Source organism: Manis javanica, chromosome 1 (genome assembly GCF_040802235.1).
Source record: "Manis javanica isolate MJ-LG chromosome 1, MJ_LKY, whole genome shotgun sequence".
Taxonomy (NCBI): Eukaryota; Metazoa; Chordata; class Mammalia; order Pholidota; family Manidae; genus Manis; species Manis javanica.
The window spans coordinates 164,725,764-164,748,479 of NC_133156.1; the positions used below are offsets into that span (position 1 = coordinate 164,725,764).

Below are 22,716 nucleotides of genomic sequence, written 5' to 3' on the forward strand. Positions count from 1 at the left end.
AGTTACATGGTGACCATTACAAGGGCAGTCATCACAGAGGCTTTTGGTTTTGATCATGCATTATGGACTATAAACAGTCAGTTCAAATATGAATATTCATTTGATTTTTATACTTGATTTATATGTGGATACCACATTTCTCTCTTTATTATTATTATTTTTAATAAAATGCTGAAGTGGTAGGTAGATACAAGATAAAGGTAGAAAACATAGTTTAGTGTTGTAAGAGAGCAAATGTAGATAATCAGGTGTGTGCCTGTAGACTATGTGTTAATCCAAGCTAGACAAGGGCAATAAAACATCCACGTATGCAGGGGGGTGGGTTCTAAGCCTCACCTCTGTTGATCCCCATTTTCTCACCTGATGGCCCTCCTGCGACTGTGCCTGTCTTAGGTTGTTCCTCCCTTGAGGAATCTTACCAGTCTCTGGCTAACCAGTCATCTTCCGGGGCCATACAGGGAAATGTAAAGTTGGTAAGTGAGAGAGAAGCCTTATTGTTTGAAAAGGTTAGCTTTTTACTTCTTTGCATATTTTATGCCCTGTGGCTTCTATGCCCAGCATTTGTCTTGAGGTGTCTTTATCACTTGGAAGAATTATGATACTCGGTAAATTCGATATGAGGCACGAATTCTACTTAAGGGTTATAATTAGGAAGGAAGAAGAAAAGCTGTAGAAGTAGCAGGTGGAAGAAAACCTGGGAAGATTGATTATTTCTTTGACATACCTTCTTGTAGAGTAACTTCAGCATGTATAGGTTTTAAACTACTAATTAAATTGCACACACACATTAACATAATAGGAGTACAGTTACATAACCAAAGCATACCTGTAATTACCAGCCATCTCCAGTGAAACCAAGAAAACCAGTTAGGCACCTTAGGCATTTGTGAAAACTTATCTATAATATGGTGAATATTGTCCAACTGAACTTGAACAGTCTGAGAGAAATCAGACAAATTGAAACAACCCATTCCTGGGGACTGTTCACATCCCATATGTTCTTTTAACAGTAAATAGTCTGTAGTTGTAAGATTTTGGAGCGCTACAATTTGCACTTCTCCTAATTCTTGGTTGAGTTCCAACAGTTTAGATCCAGTCCAATTTGTTGTTTTGCTGTATGCACAGGCCAGCTTAGATATCTCCTTCTTCATTCCCATGGCAAGTCCAGGAACTGGTGGGATGAGTGCATCTACACTTGTAGCAGTGCATGGATCTTTGTTGGGGATTTTTGATGGTCATCTTCTGGTATGAGTCTTCCCGAGAGTGCTGATGTTAGAAGTTCTTTTTCATATCATATCTTAGTTCATTTTCGGGGTAGCCAAATTAGGCATTGATCCTCTGTATAAACACAAACAGACCCTATGCCTACACTTTTATATGCCCTTTATATCATTGTGTAGAACTCATTGGAGATCACCACACAGGAACTGCTTGTTTTTTTTTTTTTTTAATCATTAATCTACACTTACATGACGCATATTTTGTTTACTAGGCTCTCCCCTATACCAGGTCCCCCCTATATACCCCTTTACAGTCACTGTCCATCAGCATAGCAAAATGTTGTAGAATCACTACTTGTCTTCTCTGTGTTGTACAGCCCTCCCTTTTCTCCCACCCCCCCATGCATGCTAATCTTAATACCCCCCTTTTTCTCCCCCTCCCTTATCCCTCCCTACCCACCCATCCTCCCCAGTCCCTTTCCCTTTGGTACCTGTTAGTCCATTCTTGAGTTCTGTGATTCTGCTGCTATTTTGTTCCTTCAGTTTTTCCTTTGTTCTTATACTCCACAGATGAGTGAAATCATTTGGTATTTCTCTTTCTCCACTTGGCTTATTTCACTGAGCATAGTACTCTCCAGCTCCATCCATGTTGCTGCAAATGGTTGGATTTTTCCACTTCTTATGGCTGAGTAGTATTCCATTGTGTGTATGTACCACATCTTCTTTATCCATTCATCTACCGATGGACATTTAGGTTGCTTCCACTTCTTGGCTATTGTAAATAGTGCTGCGATAAACATAGGGGTGCATTGGTCTTTCTCATACTTGATTGCTTCATTCTTAGGGTAAATTCCTAGGAGTGCAATTCCTGGGTCAAATGGTAAGTCTATTTTGAGCATTTTGATGTACCTCCATACTGCTTTCCACAATGGTTGAACTATTTACACTCCTACCAGCAGTGTAGGAGGCTTCCCCTTTCTCCACAACCTCGCCAACATTTGTTGTTGTTTGTCTTTTGGATGGCAGCCATCCTTACTGGTGTGAGGTGATACCTCATTGTAGTTTTAATTTGCATTTCTCTGATAATTAGCGATGTGGAGCATCTTTTCATGTGTCTGTTGGCCATCTGAATTTCTTCTTTGGAGAACCGTCTGTTCAGTTCCTCTGCCCATTTTTTAATTGGGTTATTTGTTTTTTGTTTGTTGAGGCATGTGAGCTCTTTATATATTCTGGACGTCAAGCCTTTATCGAATGTGTCATTTTCAAATATATTCTCCCATACTGTAGGGTTCCTTTTTGTTCTACTGATGGTGTCTTTTGCTGTACAGCTTTTCAGCTTAATATAGTCCCACTTGTTCATTTTTGCTGTTGTTTTCCTTGCCCGGGGAGATATGTTCAAGAAGAGGTCACTCATGTTTATGTCTAAGAGTTTTTTGCCTATGTTTTTTTCCAAGAGTTTAATGGATTCATGACTTACATTCAGGTTTTTGATCCATTTTGAGTTTACTTTTGTATATGGGGTTAGACAGTGGTCCAGTTTCATTCTCCTACATGTAGCTGTCCAGTTTTGCCAGCACCATCTGTTTTAGAGACTGTCATTTCGCCATTGTATGTCCATGGCTCCTTTATCAAATATTAATTGACCATATATGTCTGGGTTAATGTCTGGATTCTCTAGTCTGTTCCATTGGTCTGTGGCTCTGTTCTTGTGCCGGTACCAAATTGTCTTGATTACTATGGCTTTATAATAGAGCTTGAAGTTGGGGAGTGAGATCCCCCCTACTTTATTCTTCTTTCTCAGGATTGCTTTGGCTATTCGGGGTCTTTGGTGGTTCCATATGAATTTTTGAAATATTTGTTCCAATTCATTGAAGAATGTTGCTGGTAGTTTCATAGGGATTGCATCAAATCTGTATATTGCTTTGGGCAGGATGGCCATTTTGACGATATTAATTCTTCCTAGCCATGAGCATGGGATGCGTTTCCATCTGTTAGTGTCCCCTTTAATTTCTCTTAAGAGTGACTTGTAGTTTTCAGAGTATAAGTCTTTCACTTCTTTGGTTAGGTTTATTCCTAGGTATTTTATTTTTTTTGATGCAATTGTGAATGGAGTTGTTTTCCTGATTTCTATTTGTTAGTTCATTGTTAGTGTGTAGGAAAGCCACAGATTTCTGTGTGTTGATTTTGTATCCTGCAACTTTGCTCTATTCTGATATCAGTTCTAGTAGTTTTGGGGTGGAGTCTTTAGGGTTTTTTATGTACAGTATCATATCATCTGCAAATAGTGACAGTTTAACTTCTTCTTTACCAATCTGGATTCCTTGTATTTTTTTTGTTTTGTCTGATTGCCATGGCTAGGACCTCCAGTACTATGTTAAATAACAGTGGGGAGAGTGGGCATCCCTGTCTAGTTCCCGATCTCAGAGGAAAAGCTTTCAGCTTCTTGCTGTTCAATATAATGTTGGCTGTGGGTTTTTCATAGATGGCCTTTGTTATGTTGAGGTCCTTGCCCTCTGTTCCCATTTTGCTGAGAGTTTTTATCATGAATGGATGTTGAACTTTGTCAAATGCTTTTTCAGCATCTATGGAGATGATCATGTGGTTTTGTCTTTCTTTTTGTTGATGTGGTGGATGATGTTGATGGACTGTCGAATGTTGTGCCATCCTTGCATCCCTGGGATGAATCCCACTTGGTCATGGTGTACGATCCTTTTGATGTATTTTTGAATTCGGTTTGCTAATATTTTGTTGAGTATTTTTGCATCTACGTTCATCAGGGATATTGGTCTGTAGTTTTCTTTTTTGGTGGGGTCTTTGCCTGGATTTGGTATTAGGGTGATGTTAGCTTCATAGAATGAGTTTGGGAGTATCCCCTCCTCTTCTATTTTTTGGAAAACTTTAAGGAGAATGGGTATTATGTCTTCCCTGTATGTCTGATAAAATTCTGAGGTAAATCCATCTGGCCCAGGGGTTTTGTTCTTTGGTAGTTTTTTGATTACCGCTTCAATTTCGTTGCTGGTAATTGGTCTGTTTAGATTTTCTGTTTCTTTCTGGGTCAGTCTTGGAAGGTTGTATTTTTCTAGGAGTTGTCCATTTCTCCTAGGTTTCCCAGCTTGTTAGCATGTAGGTTTTCATAGTATTCTCTAATAATTCTTTGTATTTCTCTGGGGTCCGTCATGATTTTTCCTTTCTTGTTTCTGATACTGTTGATTTGTGTTGACTCTCTTTTCCTCTTAATAAGTCTGGCTAGAGGCTTGTCTATTTTGTTTATTTTCTCGAAGAACCAGCTCTTGGTTTCATTGAGTTTTGCTGTTGTTTTATTCTTCTCAATTTTATTTATTTCTTCTCTGATCTTTATTATGTCCCTCCTTCTGCTGACCTTAGGCCTCATTTGTTCTTCTTTTTCCAATTTCGATAATTGTGACATTAGACCTTTCATTTAGGATTGTTCCTCCTTTTTTAAATATGCTTGGATTGCTATATACTTTCCTCTTAAGACTGCTTTTGCTGTGTCCCACAGAAGTTGGGGCTTAGTGTTGTTGTTATTTGTTTCCATATATTGCTGGATCTCCATTTTGATTTGGTCATTGATCCATTGATTATTTAAGAGCATGTTGTTAAGCCTCCATGTGTTTGTGAGCCTTTTTGCTTTCTTTGTACAGTTAATTTCTAGTTTTGTGCCTTTGTGGTCTGAAAATTTGGTTGGTAGGATTTCAATCTTTTGGAATTTACTGAGGCTCTTTTTGTGGCCTAGTATGTGGTCTATTCTGGAGAATGTTCCATGTGCACGTGAGAAGAATGTGTATCCTGTTGCTTTTGGATGTAGAGTTCTGTAGATGTCTATTAGGTTCATCTGTTCTAGTGCATTGTTCAGTGCCTCTGTGTCCTTACTTATTTTCTGTCTGGTGGATCTGTCCTTTGGAGTGAGTGGTGTGTTGAAGTCTCCTAGAATGAATGCATTGCAGTCTATTTCCTCCTTTAGTTCTGTTAGTATTTGTTTCAGGAATGTTGGTGCTCCTGTATTGGGTGCATATATATTTATAATGGTTATATCCTCTTGTTGGACTGAGCCCTTTATCATTATGTAATGTCCTTCTTTGTCTTTTGTTACTTTCTTTATTTTGAAGTCTGTCTTGTCTGATACCAGAATTGCAACACCTGCTTTCTTCTCTTTGTTGTTTGCCTGAAATATCTTTTTCCATCCCTTGACTTTAAGTCTGTGCATGTCTTTGGGTTTGAGGTGAGTCTCTTGTAAGCAGCATATGGATGGATCTTGCTTTTTTATCCATTCTATTACTCTGTGTCTTTTGATTGGTGCATTCAGTCCATTTACATTTAGGGTGATTATTGAAAGGTATGAACTTATTGCCATTGCAGGCTTTAAGTTTGTGTTCACCAAAGGTTCAGGGTTCGCTTCTTTACTATCTTACTGTCTAACTTAACTCGCTTGTTGAGCTATTATACACGCGGTCTGATGATTCTTTATTTGTCTCCCTTCTTATTCCTCCTCCTCCCTTCTTCATATGTTGGGTGTTTTGTTCTGTACTCTTTTTAGGAGTGCTCCCATCTAGAGCAGTCCCTGTAAGATGCCCTGAAGAGGTGGTTTGTGGGAGGCAAATTCCCTCAACTTTTGCTTGTCTGGGAATTGTTTAATTCCTCCTTCATATTTAAATAATATTCGTGCTGGATACAGTAGTCTTGGTTCGAGGCCCTTCTGTTTCATTGCATTAAGTATATCATGCCATTCTCTTCTGGCCTGTAGGGTTTCTGTTGAGAAGTCTGATGTTAGCCTGATGGGTTTTCCTTTGTAGGTAACCTTTTTTTTTCTCTCTGGCTGCCTTTAATACTTTGTCCTTGTCTTTGATCTTTGCCATTTTAATTTTTATGTGTCTTGGTGTTGCCCTCCTTGGATCCCTTGTTATGGGAGTTCTGTGTACCTCTGTGGTCTGAGAGGCCATTTCTTCCCCTAGTTTGGGGAAGTTTTTGGCAATTATTTCTTCAGACAGTTTCTATCCCTTTTTCTCTCTCTTCTTCTTCTGGTATTCCTATAATGCATATATTGTTCCTTTTAGTTTGGTCACTCAGCTCTCTTAGAATTCTTTCATTCCTGGAAATCCTTTTATCTCTCTCTGCATCAGCTTCTATGCATTCCTGTTCTCTGTTTTCTAGACCATTAATGGTCTCTTGCATTTCGTCCATTCTGTTTTGAAGTCCTTCCAGCGCTCGTTTTATTTCTGTATTCTCCTTCCTTAGTTCTTGCATATTTCTCTGCAAGTCCATCAGTATGGTTATGACTTTTGTTTTGAATTCTTTTTCAGGAAGACTGGCTAAATCTATCTCCCCAGGTTCCTTCTCAGGGGAAGATGTAGCAGATGCCGAAGCTGTCTGGGTTAGTCTTGTCTGGATCATATTTTTTTGCCTTTTCATGTTGACAGGTGCTATTATTGACTGTCAGCTGGGAGGGCCAAACTTTTCACTTGCTACTGGCCTTTCTTTACTGGGACAACTGCGACCCCTAGTGGCTTGTGTTGAGTAATTGCGTGTAGGCTGGGTCTTTGTGTCTTGCCTGGCCGAAGTGTAGGAATTTTCCTTTCTGCCTTTCTGTGGGGGTGTTTTGCCTTAGGCTGTTTCTCTGCTTTCACAGCGCTGGGAGGGGTAATGGACGGGGGGTGGGGGGCTGTTTGGCTCTTTACCTCCGTGAGGGGTCTCGGAGCTGTTGCCCAGGGGGTTAGTGTGCCCAGTTTTCCCTGTAATTTCCAGCCACTGGGCTGTGACCTGTGTTGTTTCCGTCTAGCTGTTAAATCCCTGTCCCTTTAAGACTTTCAAAGAGCACTGGCTTTTCTTTGTCACAGGGGCATCAGCTTCGGCACCCGCTCAGAGGTCTTGCTGCCCTGTTTCCCTAGTTTCCAGCCCTCCACGCATGCAGTGTGTCTGCGCTCTGGTGCGGGTGGCTGGGGCTGGGTGTTTAGCAGTCCTGGGCTCCCTCTCCCTCCCTCCCGGAGCTGGGGGGAGGTGTGCTGGGGTCCCGCCGTCCGGGGCTTGTATCTTACCCCTTTCACCAGGCGCTGGGCTCTCGCACGTGTTGATGTAGTCAGGCTGTTGTCCTGTGTCTTCTGGTCTCTCTTTTAGGATTAGTTGTATTTGTTGTATTTTCAAAAATATATATGTTTTTGGGAGGAGATTCCCACTGTCCTACTCACGCTGCCATGTTGGCTCTGCCTCAAAAAACTTACAATTTAACAATAAAAAAAACTACCCAATTTAAAAATGGCTAAGTATTTCAATAATATTTCTCTGAAGAAGATACACAGATTTCCAATAAGCACATGAAAATATGCTTAACATCATTAGTAACTGGAGAATTACAAATTGAAGACCACACTGAGGTACCACTTCACACCCAGTAGGATTGCTAGAATAAAAAAGATGGACAATAAACAAGTGTTGGCAAGAATATCAAGCCATTGTTGGTGTGAATATAAAATGTTGCATCTGCTTTAGAAAATACTTTGGCACTTCGTCAAAATTAGACAGAAATTACCATGACCTAGCAAATCAACTAGGAATCTACCCAAGAGATCTGAAAACCGTTGTCTACATAAAACCTTACAGTACACAGATGTTCATAGCAGTATTATTCATAATAGCCAAAAAGGGGAAACAACCTAAATGACCATTCCCTGATGAATGGGTAAACAGAATGTGATATATCCATACAATGGGCTATTATTTAGTCATATAAAGGAATAAAGTACAGCATGAAGGAACCTTGAAAATATGCTAAGTGAAAAAAGCCAGATAAAAGAAACCATGTATTGTATAATTCCATTTATGTGAAATGTCCAGAACTGGCAAGTCCATAAAGACAAAATAGTACAGACAGTAGTAGGGTCGTCAGGGATGCTGGGAAGGCAGGAATGGGTGGTGATTGATGGTTTCTTTTGGGGATGATGAAAATGTTCTGAAATTAGAGGTTATGGTTGCACAATCTTGTGATTATACTAAGAAAACACTGAATTGTGTAGTGTAAAAAGAGGATTCTTAAATGAATTGTATCTCTTGAAGAGAGGAAGAAAAGTAATAGGAAGAAAACCCAATAAAATATGGGCAAAAGATAACTTTAATAGTTAACATTTGAGGGCTAATTATGTACGATTTACCAAACATTTTGCATGTAAGTTTATTTTTTACAATCCATTTTTGAGGTTGGTACTATTCCCATTTTATAGATTAAGAAATAGGGACTGGTTAAGTAATTTAATATTCTAGTTAATGAATGTTGGACTGGGTTTCAAACCTGGGAACTCATGTTTTTATTGACCATGTTTTATACTCTTTTAAGCCCACACCATTCTTACACATATCTCTGTGTGGACATTTCATTTCATGGGTCTGACACCATGTCATCTACCCCATGCCTGTCGTTTTTCTTCTTTCCAGGTCCATTGATGAGATGAAACGGTTGGAAGAAGTGTCACATATGTTTCAGAGTTCTGGAGTTGAACGCCACCCTCCAGAACCAAAATCCCAAACTGAAGGGAATGAAGATTCAGAGACCAGAGAGCAACCATGGGAAATGGTGATGGAGAAGAAACACTTTAAGCTGTGGCGGCGCCCTATTACAGGCACTCCCCTTTACCAGTACAGAGGTGAGCCCAGCTTGGCTGCTCTGTGTGCTCCCTGGTTGCCCAGGTGTGCAGGGCTTCTGTTCCTCATACTCTTCAAGCTGTTCTGTTCTGGTCGTTTCTCAGAAAATATGTCATGTTCTACTATGTGTTGTTTTTCTTCTCCCAGGTGACAAGAGTCTCAGTGTCTTCATTGCTGGACTTTGCTATAGGTTTCTTTGTCTTACTTTGCTGCCCCAATAGGACTTCTAGTTTCAGAATCTGCCTTAAGATCTCTCAGTACTCTGTAACTGAAATGCAGCTGAGTGATAAGGATAAGAGAGTGGCACATCCCTTATTCTTTTTTGTCATTCTAGTTTTTGGAACCTACACAGATGTGACACCCCGGCAGTTCTTCAATGTTCAGGTGAGTAAATTTTTCTTCCCAGATTTGAAGCCTCTAAGCCTGTAAATCCATCTACCACCATCCCCATGTGTAATTTCTGTGACTCAGAAGACACTGGGTTTAGTACATCTGTCTATCTCTGTACCCTTTGTCTCACGCTGAAGAGCATCGGTAAACATTTGACTTAAATTTCTTTGTCCAGTGGGGTTGATACTGATTCTGCCCCCTCACAGGGCTTTTGGAAAGATCAAATGGAAGAATGGATTTGAATGCTTTTGTTTTATAAGGTTTAAAGGTTTTTTTCCCTAAACAGTATGAGGGTAAGTTACGTACGTGGCCTTTATTCCAAAATCCTTCAGTATGTATTTCCCAAAACTAGACATGTTCTCTTAACCAACTATGGTTCCATTATCAGTCAGTAAATTTAACGTTGATGCAACATAGTCTTCTCTTTGTTGTTCTAGTTTCTGTCTGTTGACCCAGTAATATTCTTCATAGAATTTCCCCTTCATTACAGATCCAATCAGGATTTAGTAATATGGAACATTTCCACAGTGAAGGTATTTGTTTAATAAAGAGGAAGAGTATCTGTTCAGAGACTGATCCCAAATTGAGGAGTGGGGTCCCCAAGAGTTCTATGAAAAGATTTTTTTCCTTCCTGGATTTTTCATTTGCTTTGCTGAACTTCTGGGTAACTAGTTTGATGATTACAACACTCACTGGTAATATGCAAGTGCACACTTTAGCTTAAGCACTGAATTTTGTCAATTTACATTGAATTTTTGTTGGTTTGGATGTGTATGCGTCTTATTTTGAAATTCCTTAGTTATTAGTGATGCTAGAAATTTTGAAAAAAATAGGCTACTCGCATTTCTTTGAGGTGTCTGCTTATACTTTTGGACTTTTTGTCTTTTTAAAATTTTTAGCATTTTAAAATGTGTCTATAAGTTTTCTTACAATTTCCTTTGGTTTTTCTTACTTGTTAAGATTCACTTTCAAGGTAATGGCATACATGTCTATTAAGTTTTCTTATACTTTCCTTTGGTTTGTCTTTTTCTTATTAAGATTCACTTTCAAGGTAATGGCATTGGCTATAAGAAGGGGTTTTAAAAGGCTTACCTATAGTAAACACAGTCAGGTCTTACACATTTTGGCATTGTCTTTAGGTCAGGTCACTGTTTCAGAATAAGATCCCTGAGTCAGAGGCCCAAGCATCTGGAGAAGCCTTCTGCAGCTTTGTTTTGGATCTCTTGGGTCTTCAAGTTGTTTTCTCTTTCCACAGCTAGATACAGAGTATAGAAAAAAGTGGGATGCCCTGGTAATCAAGCTGGAAGTGATTGAGAGGGACGTGGTTAGTGGTTCTGAGGTTCTTCACTGGGTGACCCATTTTCCTGTGAGTACTTAGTATTTGTTTTACTTTTATCATGTCCATGTGAAGCAGAACAGTAACCCTGCCCCTCTTTTTCTTTAGTATCCGATGTACTCACGGGATTATGTTTATGTTCGGCGGTATAGTGTAGATCCGGAGAACAACGTGATGGTGTTGGTGTCACGGTATGTATTGTTACCTGTGGCTCCTGCTGTGTCCTTCATTCACACACGTCCCTGGTGGGAGGTTGCACTTTCTCAGTGCCCTTATGTGTGCAGCCAGGGCACCATCCATTCCAGCTAGAGCAGGAGAGGGCTGTGATGGGTGACTCCGGGGAGATGGAAAGGTATAAGCTTTCATTAACCCATTTCTTCAGTTTCTCCTGTTGGTAATTAATAAAAGACATGCTTTCTTCTTCAACACAGACCTAATGGGCCAGAAATTGCCAAGGGACCTACCTCCCTTTGTTGTTAGAACTTGTTTGTATTCATTCATCTTAGTGACTCCCCTGTTCTACTTTAAAAATTAGAGCCCACTTTTTAGATTTTCCTGTTAACTTTAGCTCCCATGCTGTTTTATACATAGACATTACTAAGAGTTTTACTTAACTTTTTTCCCTCCCAGTGCTGTGGAGCACCCTAGCGTACCAGAGTCTCCAGAATTTGTAAGGGTCAGATCGTATGAGTCCCAAATGGTTATCCGTCCCCACAAGTCATTCGATGAGGTGAGTTTTACATCATCCAAGAGGTGATGTGCTATGGCTTTGGGATTTCTCACAGAATGCCTTTTATGTGAACTGGAAAGGGCTAGGGTTGCTGTAGGGCAGTGTTTCTCAACCTTGGCATGCATCAGAATCCACTGAACTCGTTCAAATATAGTGCTGGGATATGGTCTGATAGTTTGCATTTTTAAGAAGTTCCAAGTGAGGCTGATGTTCCTGGTCTGAGAAACATACTTTGGGGACCCCTGCTGTAGGGCACTACACCTGGAAGGTATCCCAGGGCAAAGTTGTGATGGCCCGTTGGCTCCCATTTATCTGAGAGATAGAAGATAATGGCCCCCACTCATGAACCTGTCCTTAGCAGCATCCTTAGGAACTAGAACAAGTACCTTTTCCATCAAAATCTGCCCACACAGTGGGCAGAACACTTAAAACTTTCTGGACTTCTCTTTCCTTGTCTGTAAAATGAGAGGGTTAGACTAATGTTCTCTTTACCATTCTATGACCTTACTTTGAGGAGAATATTTTCTTCAACTTAGTGAGGTGTTTTGTTTTTGTTTTTTAGCAGAATCTCTATTGAGTGTACATATTGATTCCAGTTGTTTCTGTTTTTGGTTCAGTTTTGTGTTATAGTGGCTTTGTTTCTCCCATCACTTGTATTTGTTTTAAAGCTGTGTAAACTGTGTTTTTTAGTATAGTTTTGTTATTTCACCAGGTTGTTTTATCTAAACCATCTGAAGTGGGACTCTACATATGACAAAGATGGTGGCTCACCTCCATCAATGTGGCGTTTGACTGCTGGGGGATCCTGTGTTTACTTCTGTACTATTTTTAGAGCAGTATTTTTCAAACCATGGGTTACTATTCATTAGAGGAAGACAAAATTAATTTAGTGCACTATGGCTGACTTAAAAAGAATAAATAGAACAGTAGAAACAGTGTAAGCATATTTCATGAGCCTTTGGTTTAGTTACATAAGCTATTTACCTTTAGGAAGAGGGGAGCCTAGGTTAGGCTGGGGGCAGTGTGAGACACAGACTTGTGCCTCACTCTTTTCCTTTATGTTGCTTCTGAAATGTGAACCTTGTCCATGTATTTCCTATATGGAAAAAAGTGACTTCTAGCATTACTGCCTTTACAAACCATGACCAGGAAGCAGCCAAGTCATAGTTTAGCAGAGTGTGTTGCATTTAGTAGGCACCCAATAAACAATTTCTTTCAGCTGGGGTGGGCAAACAATAGAAATTACATAATTCTTTTAATGTATTTGTGGTAAGCTCTTATAAAAAGGTGAGGCTTTAGTTGGTTCCTGGATAGAGGAAAACAGGAAGGGCACTGGAGGTGGGAGACAGGATTCAACCAAAGAGAGAGAGGAATGAGTGAGTCATGGATGTGTTCAGAGACTTATCTTAGAAAGGAAGGTAGAGGTTGGGAGTGATACATACCATTGACCTTGTATGGAGGGTACTTGAAAACTAGGCAGCCAGTTGGGGTTTTCTAAATGGAAAGTAAGTCCTTGAGCCAAGGGATGGTGTTTTGATGTACTTCTTATGTGGACAATTTGAAATGTATTCAAAAGATAAAGAAGTAGAGAGAATAATATAGTGAACTATTCTGTATCCATCGCCACCTCCAGCAGTGATCAACTCATGGCTGAACTTGTTTTATCTGTTCTCTTTCTTGTTCATTTCTCACTCCCATGATTATTTTGAAGCAAATTCTAGGTTTGCTATAGAAGAACCTATAGAAGAATACTTATATAGATATTTTAGTACTGCCCCCCCCCAAAAAAAATAGATCTTGAAAACATAATCTCATATTGGAATAATCCCTAATATCAGATACCTAGTTAATGTTCCGATTTCTCTGATTGTCCGTGGATATTTTTGTAGTTGGTTTATTTAAATCTGGACCAAGGTAAGATCCAGACATTGAAATTTGTTAATCCTGTCTCTTGATATCAGTAAGTTCCCCTCCTTTTTTTTCCTGGCAGTTGTGTTTGTTGAAGAAACAGGGCTCTTAGGGTCTGTAGGGTCTATAGTGTCCTTTAACATGTTCCTCTGTCCCCTGTATTTCCTAGATACTGGAAATTGGATCTGTAGGCTTGAAGGGAATCAGGTTGGTTGGCGGTTTGGGGCAGAACTGCTTTAAAGTCATGTAATGTCTGATTGTCCCTTTGTGAATTTAGAAGCAACTGGTGATTATTGCTCAGATCTACTATTTCATTAGAGGTTACAAAATGCTGATTTATCATTCCTTCATTCTTTCTTCATTTACTTACATTTTTAGTTTAAATGCCTTAGAGAAAATTATCCTCATCAACTATTTGGTTTCCTAGAGTAGGAAGGGATGGAGGGAGAAATGCTTGATTTGTTTCTTTTGTTTACAAGTTTTCAAAATAATGAATTAGTTCATTCAACTCGGGATCCTTCAAGGGTAAAGTTTTATTATTTATGTATTTATTTTTAAAGAAATACCGTTAGGAAACCACAGGTATAAACATACTTGATTAGTTTTAATCCATCGAGTTACTCTTAATGATGCTCACATTGTTCTGTTTTGGCCATTAAGAGCCCTGTCTTACTGGTTCAAGTCCTTTTGCGTTGACCTCAGGAATTCCCTTGTTTTCTGGTGCTGTTAGATGTTCCTGGTTCATCTTGTACAGTTTTAGCTTTAAACCTGGAGATGAGCATTTCTTCAGGGACCCCTGATTCCTCTTAAGGAAATGTCATTTAGCCTTTTCAGAGGATAGAACAAAGTAGTAAGTTTTGTTGGTTTATTTATTTTAAAGATAAATCTTAATATTTTTAATTTGATTTCAAGACTGTATAATTTATATTTTATATCTTACATCTTTTTTCCTTTGCTGAAAAACTCAGTTCTCAACTTACTCCAACACAACTACTCATTTGATTTAACTGAAAAACACACACATCAGCCTCAGAATATTACCAACGAGATCATCAGTAATGTGATGATTAAAAATTTGTCTTTTTGTCCTTAGGATATGTACGCTTTGTACAAAATACTGAGTTTTAAAGTCATTTGAAATAGGTCCTATACTTGTGGTTTTTCCTATAAATTCAGTTCATAGAAGGTTCCTTGTTTACTTTTACTTTACTTTTGATTTTTAGATAACACTTTTTAAATTCAATTTTGTCTTACTGAATTATGAAAAAATTTGTTTTTCCAGAAAAAGTAAAATCTATAAAGTAAGAACTATTCAGAGTAATTTAGCTTGTATCCCTGTTCCTTCCACCCAGTTCCTTCCTTCTTCCTCTAGGTAACTTGCTTTGTTTTTTGCTTCCTTTTTAAATATAAGCAATAGTGGGTGAGAACCCAGGTTTTTTTTACTTCCCAGTCTGGGTGTTTTATAGGAAGAATAAAGTCTTTTACATGTATTTATTCATTTAGTCTTAATACCAACCCTTGCAGTGGGTGTTGCAACTATTTTCATTGTATAGACTTTACCTCTCCTACTTTACTTCCACAGTATTCCACAGTATTCAGTCTACATCTCTGTTAGGGCACCTGTTTATCCCATTCATTGGAACCTCCCAAGGGCAAGGTCTAGCACATTTTTGTTTCCTGTACAGCACCTAGCACAGTGCCAGTCAACATAGCAGATATTTAGATATATGTTGAGTAAATGAATAAAACATTCAACAATTCACTCATGGGAAAAAGAAGATGGACTCTGCTGTAAAGGTGTGAGGGTTTAAAAGTTGTACCTCTACCATCTGGAGTTGTGGCCAGTCTCCTTTGAAAAGTGCAAATGTAAAACTGATTATTTCTTACCCCTTTGGGTGGAACATAATAAGAGGTTCAGACTTCTAGGATCAGGATGGATACCTTAACTCTCCTTAATTCCCTGTCTCTTACTTTATCAGGCAATAAGAGGGCTGAGCCAGAAAGGATGGGGGCATGGGTCCCACAGTTAGATTCTGGGGTCGTCATGGTTCTCATTGATTATGTGGGTGACCTTGGGCAAAGTTACTTAACCTCTTTGTGCTTAGTGTCTTCATCTTCAAAATGGGGCATAGGAGCTATCATTGTGAGGAGGTGAAGCGGTTCATGGCACATAGTTAAGAGCTATATAAATGTTTGCTGGTAGTAGTAGTAGTGGAAGTAGAGTTAATACCATTTTGGTAAAGAGTTAAGATCTTAAACATTACGGTTGTGTGTTGGGGTCCTCAAACCACATCCACATTTGAGGAGTCACTTGAAGGACTCAGGACTCTTGATAAAATTGTATTTATGGCTAAGATTTGTTACAGTGATGTAGTAAGGATACACAGATAAATTACGAGGGAGAGACACAGGCGGAGTGGAGGCATCCCTATGTTTCTTCTCCATTCGCTGTCCTGAGAGGGCCGCGAGCACATCCTCCCCCAGCAACAAAAGTGCAGCAGCATGTGTGATGTTTCTGCTCAAGGAAGCCCATGGGAAACTAAGCAACCAAGATGTTTATTGATGACTGGTAGAGGTACCCTCTGCCTAGCAGGTACCCAAATTCCATACCCCCAGAAAGAAAGTAGGTGTTCACCATAAACTGCATCATTTGCACAAACAAGTGAGGCACATGGAGCCCCCACTTAGCAGTTAACTGTTGAGGGGAGCACTCTGGGAACCCAGTTCCCAGACACCAGAAAGGGGCCAACCCAGCAAGTAGGCCTTTTTTTGGCTTCGCAACCTGTCAGGACTTCAGTGTTAATCTTTTTCTGTACAGGGTAAAAAAAAATGTCAGTTTCTATCCCTTCATCTTCGCTGTTTTTCTTTTCCAGAATGGCTTTGACTACTTGCTGACATACAGTGACAATCCTCAGACTGTGTTTCCTCGTTACTGCATTAGTTGGATGGTTTCCAGTGGTGAGTGGGCACTTTTATATAGGCCTGGAATTTGGGTTGAGCATACTGTTTTTCTCTAGTTTCTTAATTGCATCAAGAAGAGCAATACTGGTCTCACTGGAGCTCTTGTGGGGAAGGTAACCATCCTTTCAAGTTCATTCTTGAGTACTATGAAGATATCACAGCCTCTAGCTGGAGTTTGGAGGGATGAGAATTATGTAGTCCCAGAAAAGAACTTTTGCTCAGAGGGGAGTTTTAAGAATATCATTTGCTGATGTCTTAAGTATGGACTGTGTACATTAATGCATTTGAAAATTTTCTTCTTAGACAGTGTTGGAGGCCATGAAATCTGGCTTAGAAAATGTGGTAGTTGTAGTACAGTCAGCTAAAGAAAGGGGCCACCACTTGTCTTAACAAAAGCTACACCTTTCCCTTCCGTTTTCTTGCCTTAAAAAACATCCTCATGGAATTTTCTTTCTTCTGGTTCTCTATAGGCAGCTTCTTATTTATACCTCAGGGAGAATGGAGAGGAGACTAGATGTTTCTGTTTGACATTTGTCTAAATAAAATTGGCAGTCATTCAGCTGTGCCACTGATTAGTGATACCTTAATTACCTGAAAGAGAGCCTTTTGGGATTTATATGGCCTGATCAGTACTCCTTTTTGAAGGAGCTTATAGGTCATGGGTTGTTTTCATGCCCTACATTTTGGGAGGTGGCTATTATGGGTCTCAGTCAGGCTGTGGTCTATAAGAAGGAAAAAGCCATAGAAGAAATAAGGCCTTCTAATTTTGAGCCTTCTGGTTTGTGTATCAGCCTACCCAAATTTCCTTCTCTCCCAACAGGCATGCCAGATTTCTTGGAGAAGCTGCACATGGCCACTCTGAAAGCCAAGAACATGGAGATCAAAGTAAAGGACTATATTTCGTCTAAGCCTCTGGAAACGGGTAGTGAAGCCATGGCCACCACCTTGTCTTCCGAGAGGAAGAATGAGGGGAGTTGTGGCCCTGCCCGGATAGAGTACGCTTGAAGGGCTTTGGGATAAGAAGGGACAGGCTGCTCCTTGCCCTGTCTCTGTCCCTTATCTGCTATGGAACAGGGACATGTATTAGAAGGCGTCTATAACCACCAGTGTGGGATAATTCAATAACTGGTGTCTGATTTCATTCAGAGTCCTTAATTGCTCTTAATCAGAAGAGAGAAGAAGGAGGCATCCATGGGGGTGTTGTCATACTCTCAGGCCAAGCATTTTAAAATTCAGTATTTCACTGAGCTAATCTGGAACAAGCCTCTCACCTTAGGCAGAAGGGGACAGTTCGTTTTTGCTTCCTCTGGGTAGTTTCCTCTGCCAACATTCCACTGCCCACCAACGGTTCCGCAGTGCTGTGGATTTCCTTTAGTTCTGAAGGCCAAACTGGAAAGTGCAGTTGGCTGGCTGAGTTTCAGTGAGGGGTCATCAGGAGATTGGGAGTGCTCTTGGCAACAGTCCTGGGGCTGAGGGCTGTGAACTGGTGCTTGGCAGTGTAAGTGCCTGTCCTCACCTTGCTTCTCTCTTTAGGGACTTAAAGTTTATACCAACAAACCTCTCCCTTCACTTCCCAAATACCACACCATTGACTCACCTTATCCAAAGCAGTTCCCTTTGATTTGGCCAGTTCTGTATTTGTGCACTGTATTATCTTGGATCATCACCTCCTTCCTTACCCCATTACCAAGAACACTGGGAAATGAATCCTTTTAGATAATAGCCTCCTGTGTCATCAGTGTTTTGATAGGGTTAGTGGAGATGCTCAAACATCACTTTAGTTTTTGGTTTTTTTTTCCTTGTGTGTCAAAAAGTAGAAATTGGGGAGTTGAATAGGATTTCTCCATAGTCCCACTATAGAGAAAACATTTTGATTCAGGCATTATTTCCCATACTTGAGGTTTGACTGGATGAAGAGGACTTTTCCACCTTGTAAGGCTAAAGGCAGAGGAGTGGGTTGAGTGCTCCCTTGGAGTGCTCGGAGCTGTAGGCAAGTTGTGTGATTGAGTAGGCGTAATCTCCCCCCACGTGCTAATCTTAACAGGGATGTGGTTTATGTGACCCTCTTGTTCTCTGCAGAGTTCTTTTCCTCTTCAGAGCTAAAATAAAAGCAAACTACTGTAGAGATAAAGTCACGATCAGATGGTAACAGTTTGGCTTTTCCAATTGGCTTACGGTCATACTGCAGTTTGATGGGATAATAGGGATCAAATTTTAAATCCTCCCTTCCCCCTTTTCCTAGGATTTAAACGGCCAGATTTTTCCTTTTTTTCCTACTTGCTTCCCTTTTGTGTTGTTGAACCAAGGATCTAAACCCAAGACTATCATGCCCCTTGACCTTGTTGCCTGTTAACTTTTGTGCCAAGGAAATAACTGCCCTGGTGTTTCATGTCTTGCCTTCTCTGAGTTGTAGGCAGAGCAGAGAGCTGCACTGAGCAGTCCCAGCTTCTTTTCATGGATCATTTCTCTCTCCTCATCCCCAGGGCCTGACTGAAGCCAGGGAAGAGCCCCTGGGTTATGTCTGCATCTAGCACATGTGATTATTAGTGTGGGCAGGTATGGGCCAGTGTGTGTGAGTGCAGAGGTGTTAAGGAGCTGAGCTGTGTGGTGCTCATACTCTGAATTTGGGCAATTTGACTCTGTACTTAGGGTCAGTCTGTACAGTTACTTGTGTCATTGTAATGATTTTACTCCTAACTGTGACGTTTTTATCAAATGTGTGAATAAATACATAAAGGTTGGTACAGAAACTGTGTGTCTGGATAGATGGTGGTGGGGAAATCTTGCACATTAGGGTTATTTCTTCCTGATCATAAAGTTGAAAAGTAGAGTGTTTCTACTTACAGACTTGGCATGTGGAAGTGGTGGGCTTGGTCTTTCTTGGGAGTGGCTGGCACACAGCTAATACATATGAACCCTTCCCAGGTGACCAGTTTGGCCACTGGAAAAAGCCACCTATTTGTACTTTATTATCTTGATCTACTAACCCATATCCTTTGCTTTTAAAGAAGGATCAGCTTGGAGGAAATGGTGTTGGAACTCTGTTGCTAGTCACACTTCAGAGGGAGTGAGGAGAGGAGGAAACTAGAGCAAGGGCAGGTCTAGAGTTGAGGGACAATCCAGTCCTCTGGTTGGAGCGGGAGGGTGGTGAGCTTAGTCCCCACTCGGTATGGTGGGGAGGGTCTTGTTTACAGGCAGTTTGCCTGTAAGTTTGTTCCAGGGCAATTGATACACTAGTCACTTGGAATATAACATGAATTGGGAGTTTGTGTGATTTTGCTTGTGGGGAACACTAGGTGAACACAGGTGCACCCCAGTTACTACAACTCTTAACTCCAAATTGCTCTCAGGTAATCACTGAAAAGACATCTCTACTTGTAGACTACTTGCCAGAGGTCATATCCTCGGGGGGTGCGCATGTGTCTGTAACCTTAAATTTGGAGAGCTGGTTCTGGCCTCTGCCCTGCTGCAGAGGCCCCCACACTGCATCCTTGACATGGTTCTGCAGGTTCTGCATGAGCATTTCCTGAGAAGCAGCTGAGCTCTTACTGAGAACAACATGTCCATTGTTGGCCAGCTCTGACCTTTGGAAAGTGCTTTGCATTGAGACTAAACGTGCCTCCTGTGACGTCGGCCTGTGGGTCAAACCCTGTCCTGGGAGCGGCTTGGAAAAATGCTCCCATGAGATAGTGCTTCACATTCTTGAAGACAGTGATCATGTGACTCTAAACTTTCCCCAAGCTCTATGTCACCAGCAGCTTCAAAAATTCCTCCAACTTTTTTTTTTTTTTTTTTTTTTTTGCCTAAAGAAGATTGTCTAAGCTCTTTATTTTTTTAGTTTTTATTTTGGTATCATTAATCTATAATTACATGAGAAACATTATGTTTACTAGACTCCCCCATCACCAAGTCCCCCCCACAAACCCCATTACAGTCACTGTCCGTCAGCGTAGTAAGATGCTGTAGAATCACTACTTGTCTTCTCTGTGTTGTACAGCCCTCCCTGTGCCCCCCCCACATTATGTCTGCTAATAGTAATGCCTCCCCCTTTTTTCCCCCTATCCCTCCCTCCCTCCGACTTTTTATTTTGAGAAATTTCATGTGTTCAAGTTGAAAGAGCAATAATAATAAAATCTCACCTACTCTTTCCATACCTTTCCTGATTGTTAACCTGCAGTAATGTGCACTGTATCTTTTTCTTTCTGTTATGCTTTGCTATGGACTGAACCAGGTCCTAAAATAAGGATGTTCTGTGTAACCACACAGATAGATAATGTCCCAGTATCTAGTAATGCAGTCAGTAGTAAAATTTCCCCAGTCAGCCCCCAAATCAGGATCTAATAAAGTATGTGTCACATTAGTCAGTAGCAGCTGAGTGGCTAGGTCAACAGTAGCCTACCCTTCATTTGCAGTGCAGCTTCCTGGGTGTTTCAGATGGTGTGTAGGGCAGTTGTTATCAAACTTGGCTGCTCCTGGGAGTGTCACCCCAGACCAGTTAACCATCAGAATTTCCAGAGGTGAAAGTGTTGAAGGTAATTTAATCAAAACAATACAAAGTTGGCAGCAGTCCACCTTGTCTGCATGCTACTAAAATAAGCCAAGATGTCATCAGTTTGTCACTAGTCTTGTCACACTGTTGGCTTATGTTGGGCTTAGGATCAACTAACAGTAATAGCCACTGTTACTGACTCGCTTCTATGCCAGACACTGTACTTCATGCTTTCATGTAGGATCTCATCTAATGTACAACAGCCCTGTTGAGTATGCAGCTATCCTGGTTTTATAGGTAGGGAAAGAGCATCAGCAATTACATTAATTTTCTTGCTCAAAGTTAGTCAGGAAGTGACGAGGCCAGGATGCAGACACCTTGAGGAGCATAGCTTAGAATTTTGGTGAGTTTCTTCCTACTGTTGTCATGTCGGAGTTATTCTCAAGGTGGTGGACTTGTTTTGGAACAAGGGTCATAGGCTTTCTTTGTATCCAACCTTGTTAAATTTTACATGGTTTAAACCTCCCTCTGGCCTCCTATTTCCATCATCCAATTCCAATTGTGTGATGGTGCTCTTTGAGTAGCAGAAACATCAACAGAATTTCTTTACTGAAAATGTCAGGATGTATACCATTATCATAACATATGGATTAAAATAAAAGGATGGGTGGTGTTCTTGGGGATATCTTGAGGTAGCATTTTCTAAATATGTGTGATGACAAAGTAACCAGTCTTTGTACCCAGCATGGTAGGACAGAAGCCTAGAGATTGTTTTCAAAGTCTATACTCTTCTTAAAATCTGAGAACTCTTGATTTCTAAAGAATAAACTCGAAAGTATGTAAAAAAATTAGCCTATAGTGTTTGGATGGAAGTGATCTTAATGTAAAATGTATTCCTATAAACCTCTGGATACTTGATAAACACTCTGAAAGAATCCCCAGGCCACATTTATTATTAAACTTCATGGTTGATCCTGATCCACAAATGCACTAAAAAAATTTTTTTTCAAACAATTAACTTATAAATGACCTGACTTAGCTATTCTTAAAGAGCCTTACCATACCTAAAAAGGTAGGGGGAATGTTTGAAAGTAGTAATATTTGGGTGTTTTTATCGTTAATGCATTTTATATCTTTAAACACTGCTGTGTGTTAGGACTATGTTCTGCCTCAAGGGATAGAAAACCACGATATGGCCACAGTAAGACTCACATAGCGTCTTGCTTCTGGGAATGTAGCCAGTCCAGGGCTGCTATGGCAGCTGCCCAGTCCTCCCAGACCTTGGCTCCTGCTATCTCATCCTACCTTCCTTGTTACTGGGTGGAATCATTCTGTTACTTGAGGATCTTGGGGTGAGACTCAAGCACTGTGTCACACTTCTGGATATACTAGAACTTCTCAGTGCTCCTCCTAAAATGTGGAGCCCAGGACTAGATCGAACTGTTGCTGGCAGGTGAGCGCCATTTGGACAGGGACCCTGTCTGCTGTCTGCCGAGTCCTCTGCCTCTGGGGCCTGCTCCACTGCCAGCCATCGTGTGTTGTCAGTGGGAAGGAATGAAGGGGAAAGAGAATGTTCCTTAAAGACACTTCCCAGAATGGCATCTTTCCTGTTTGCAACCAGCTGACCAGAAATTAGTCCACATATCACACCCAGCTGCTGAGAAATAGTCAATACTTCACAGCCATATGCCCAGTTAAAATTCAGAGGTAATTTTGCTAAGGAGAGAATGGAAATGGCGGGGTGGTGGGGTAGGGGGGCAACCTGCAGGCTTTGCCAAATTATAGCTAAAACACTTACACTTCAAAGACCCTGGGTTCAGTTAAAAAGGCAGAAATGCCAGCAGACGTTTTAGTTGCTGGTGCTGTCATAGCAGTGCAAAGTTGAGTGGCTTGAACAACAGAAATGTTACGGTCTCACAGTCCCAGAGGTGAGAAGTCAGGTCGAGGTGTTTGCAGGGCTGGTTCCTGAGTGGTGAGGGCTGTCTGTTCCATGCCTGTCCCTTGCTCCTGGAGGTTGGTGGCCATCTGTGGTGTT

General features: G+C 40.7%; 1 protein-coding gene across 1 annotated transcript in view; it reads left to right on the plus strand.

The window, feature by feature from the left end:
- Positions 1–18,942, plus strand: part of STARD7 (StAR related lipid transfer domain containing 7) — a 36,318-nt gene extending 17,376 nt beyond the window's left edge. The window contains exons 2-8 of the mRNA XM_073240471.1: positions 8,661–8,869; positions 9,202–9,251; positions 10,513–10,623; positions 10,702–10,784; positions 11,224–11,323; positions 16,105–16,189; positions 17,013–18,942. Coding sequence (XP_073096572.1) covers positions 8,661–8,869; positions 9,202–9,251; positions 10,513–10,623; positions 10,702–10,784; positions 11,224–11,323; positions 16,105–16,189; positions 17,013–17,197 — 823 coding nt within the window. The 3' untranslated portion in view covers positions 17,198–18,942. The remainder of the gene's footprint in view (positions 1–8,660; positions 8,870–9,201; positions 9,252–10,512; positions 10,624–10,701; positions 10,785–11,223; positions 11,324–16,104; positions 16,190–17,012) is intronic.
- Positions 18,943–22,716: the final 3,774 nt, after the last annotated feature.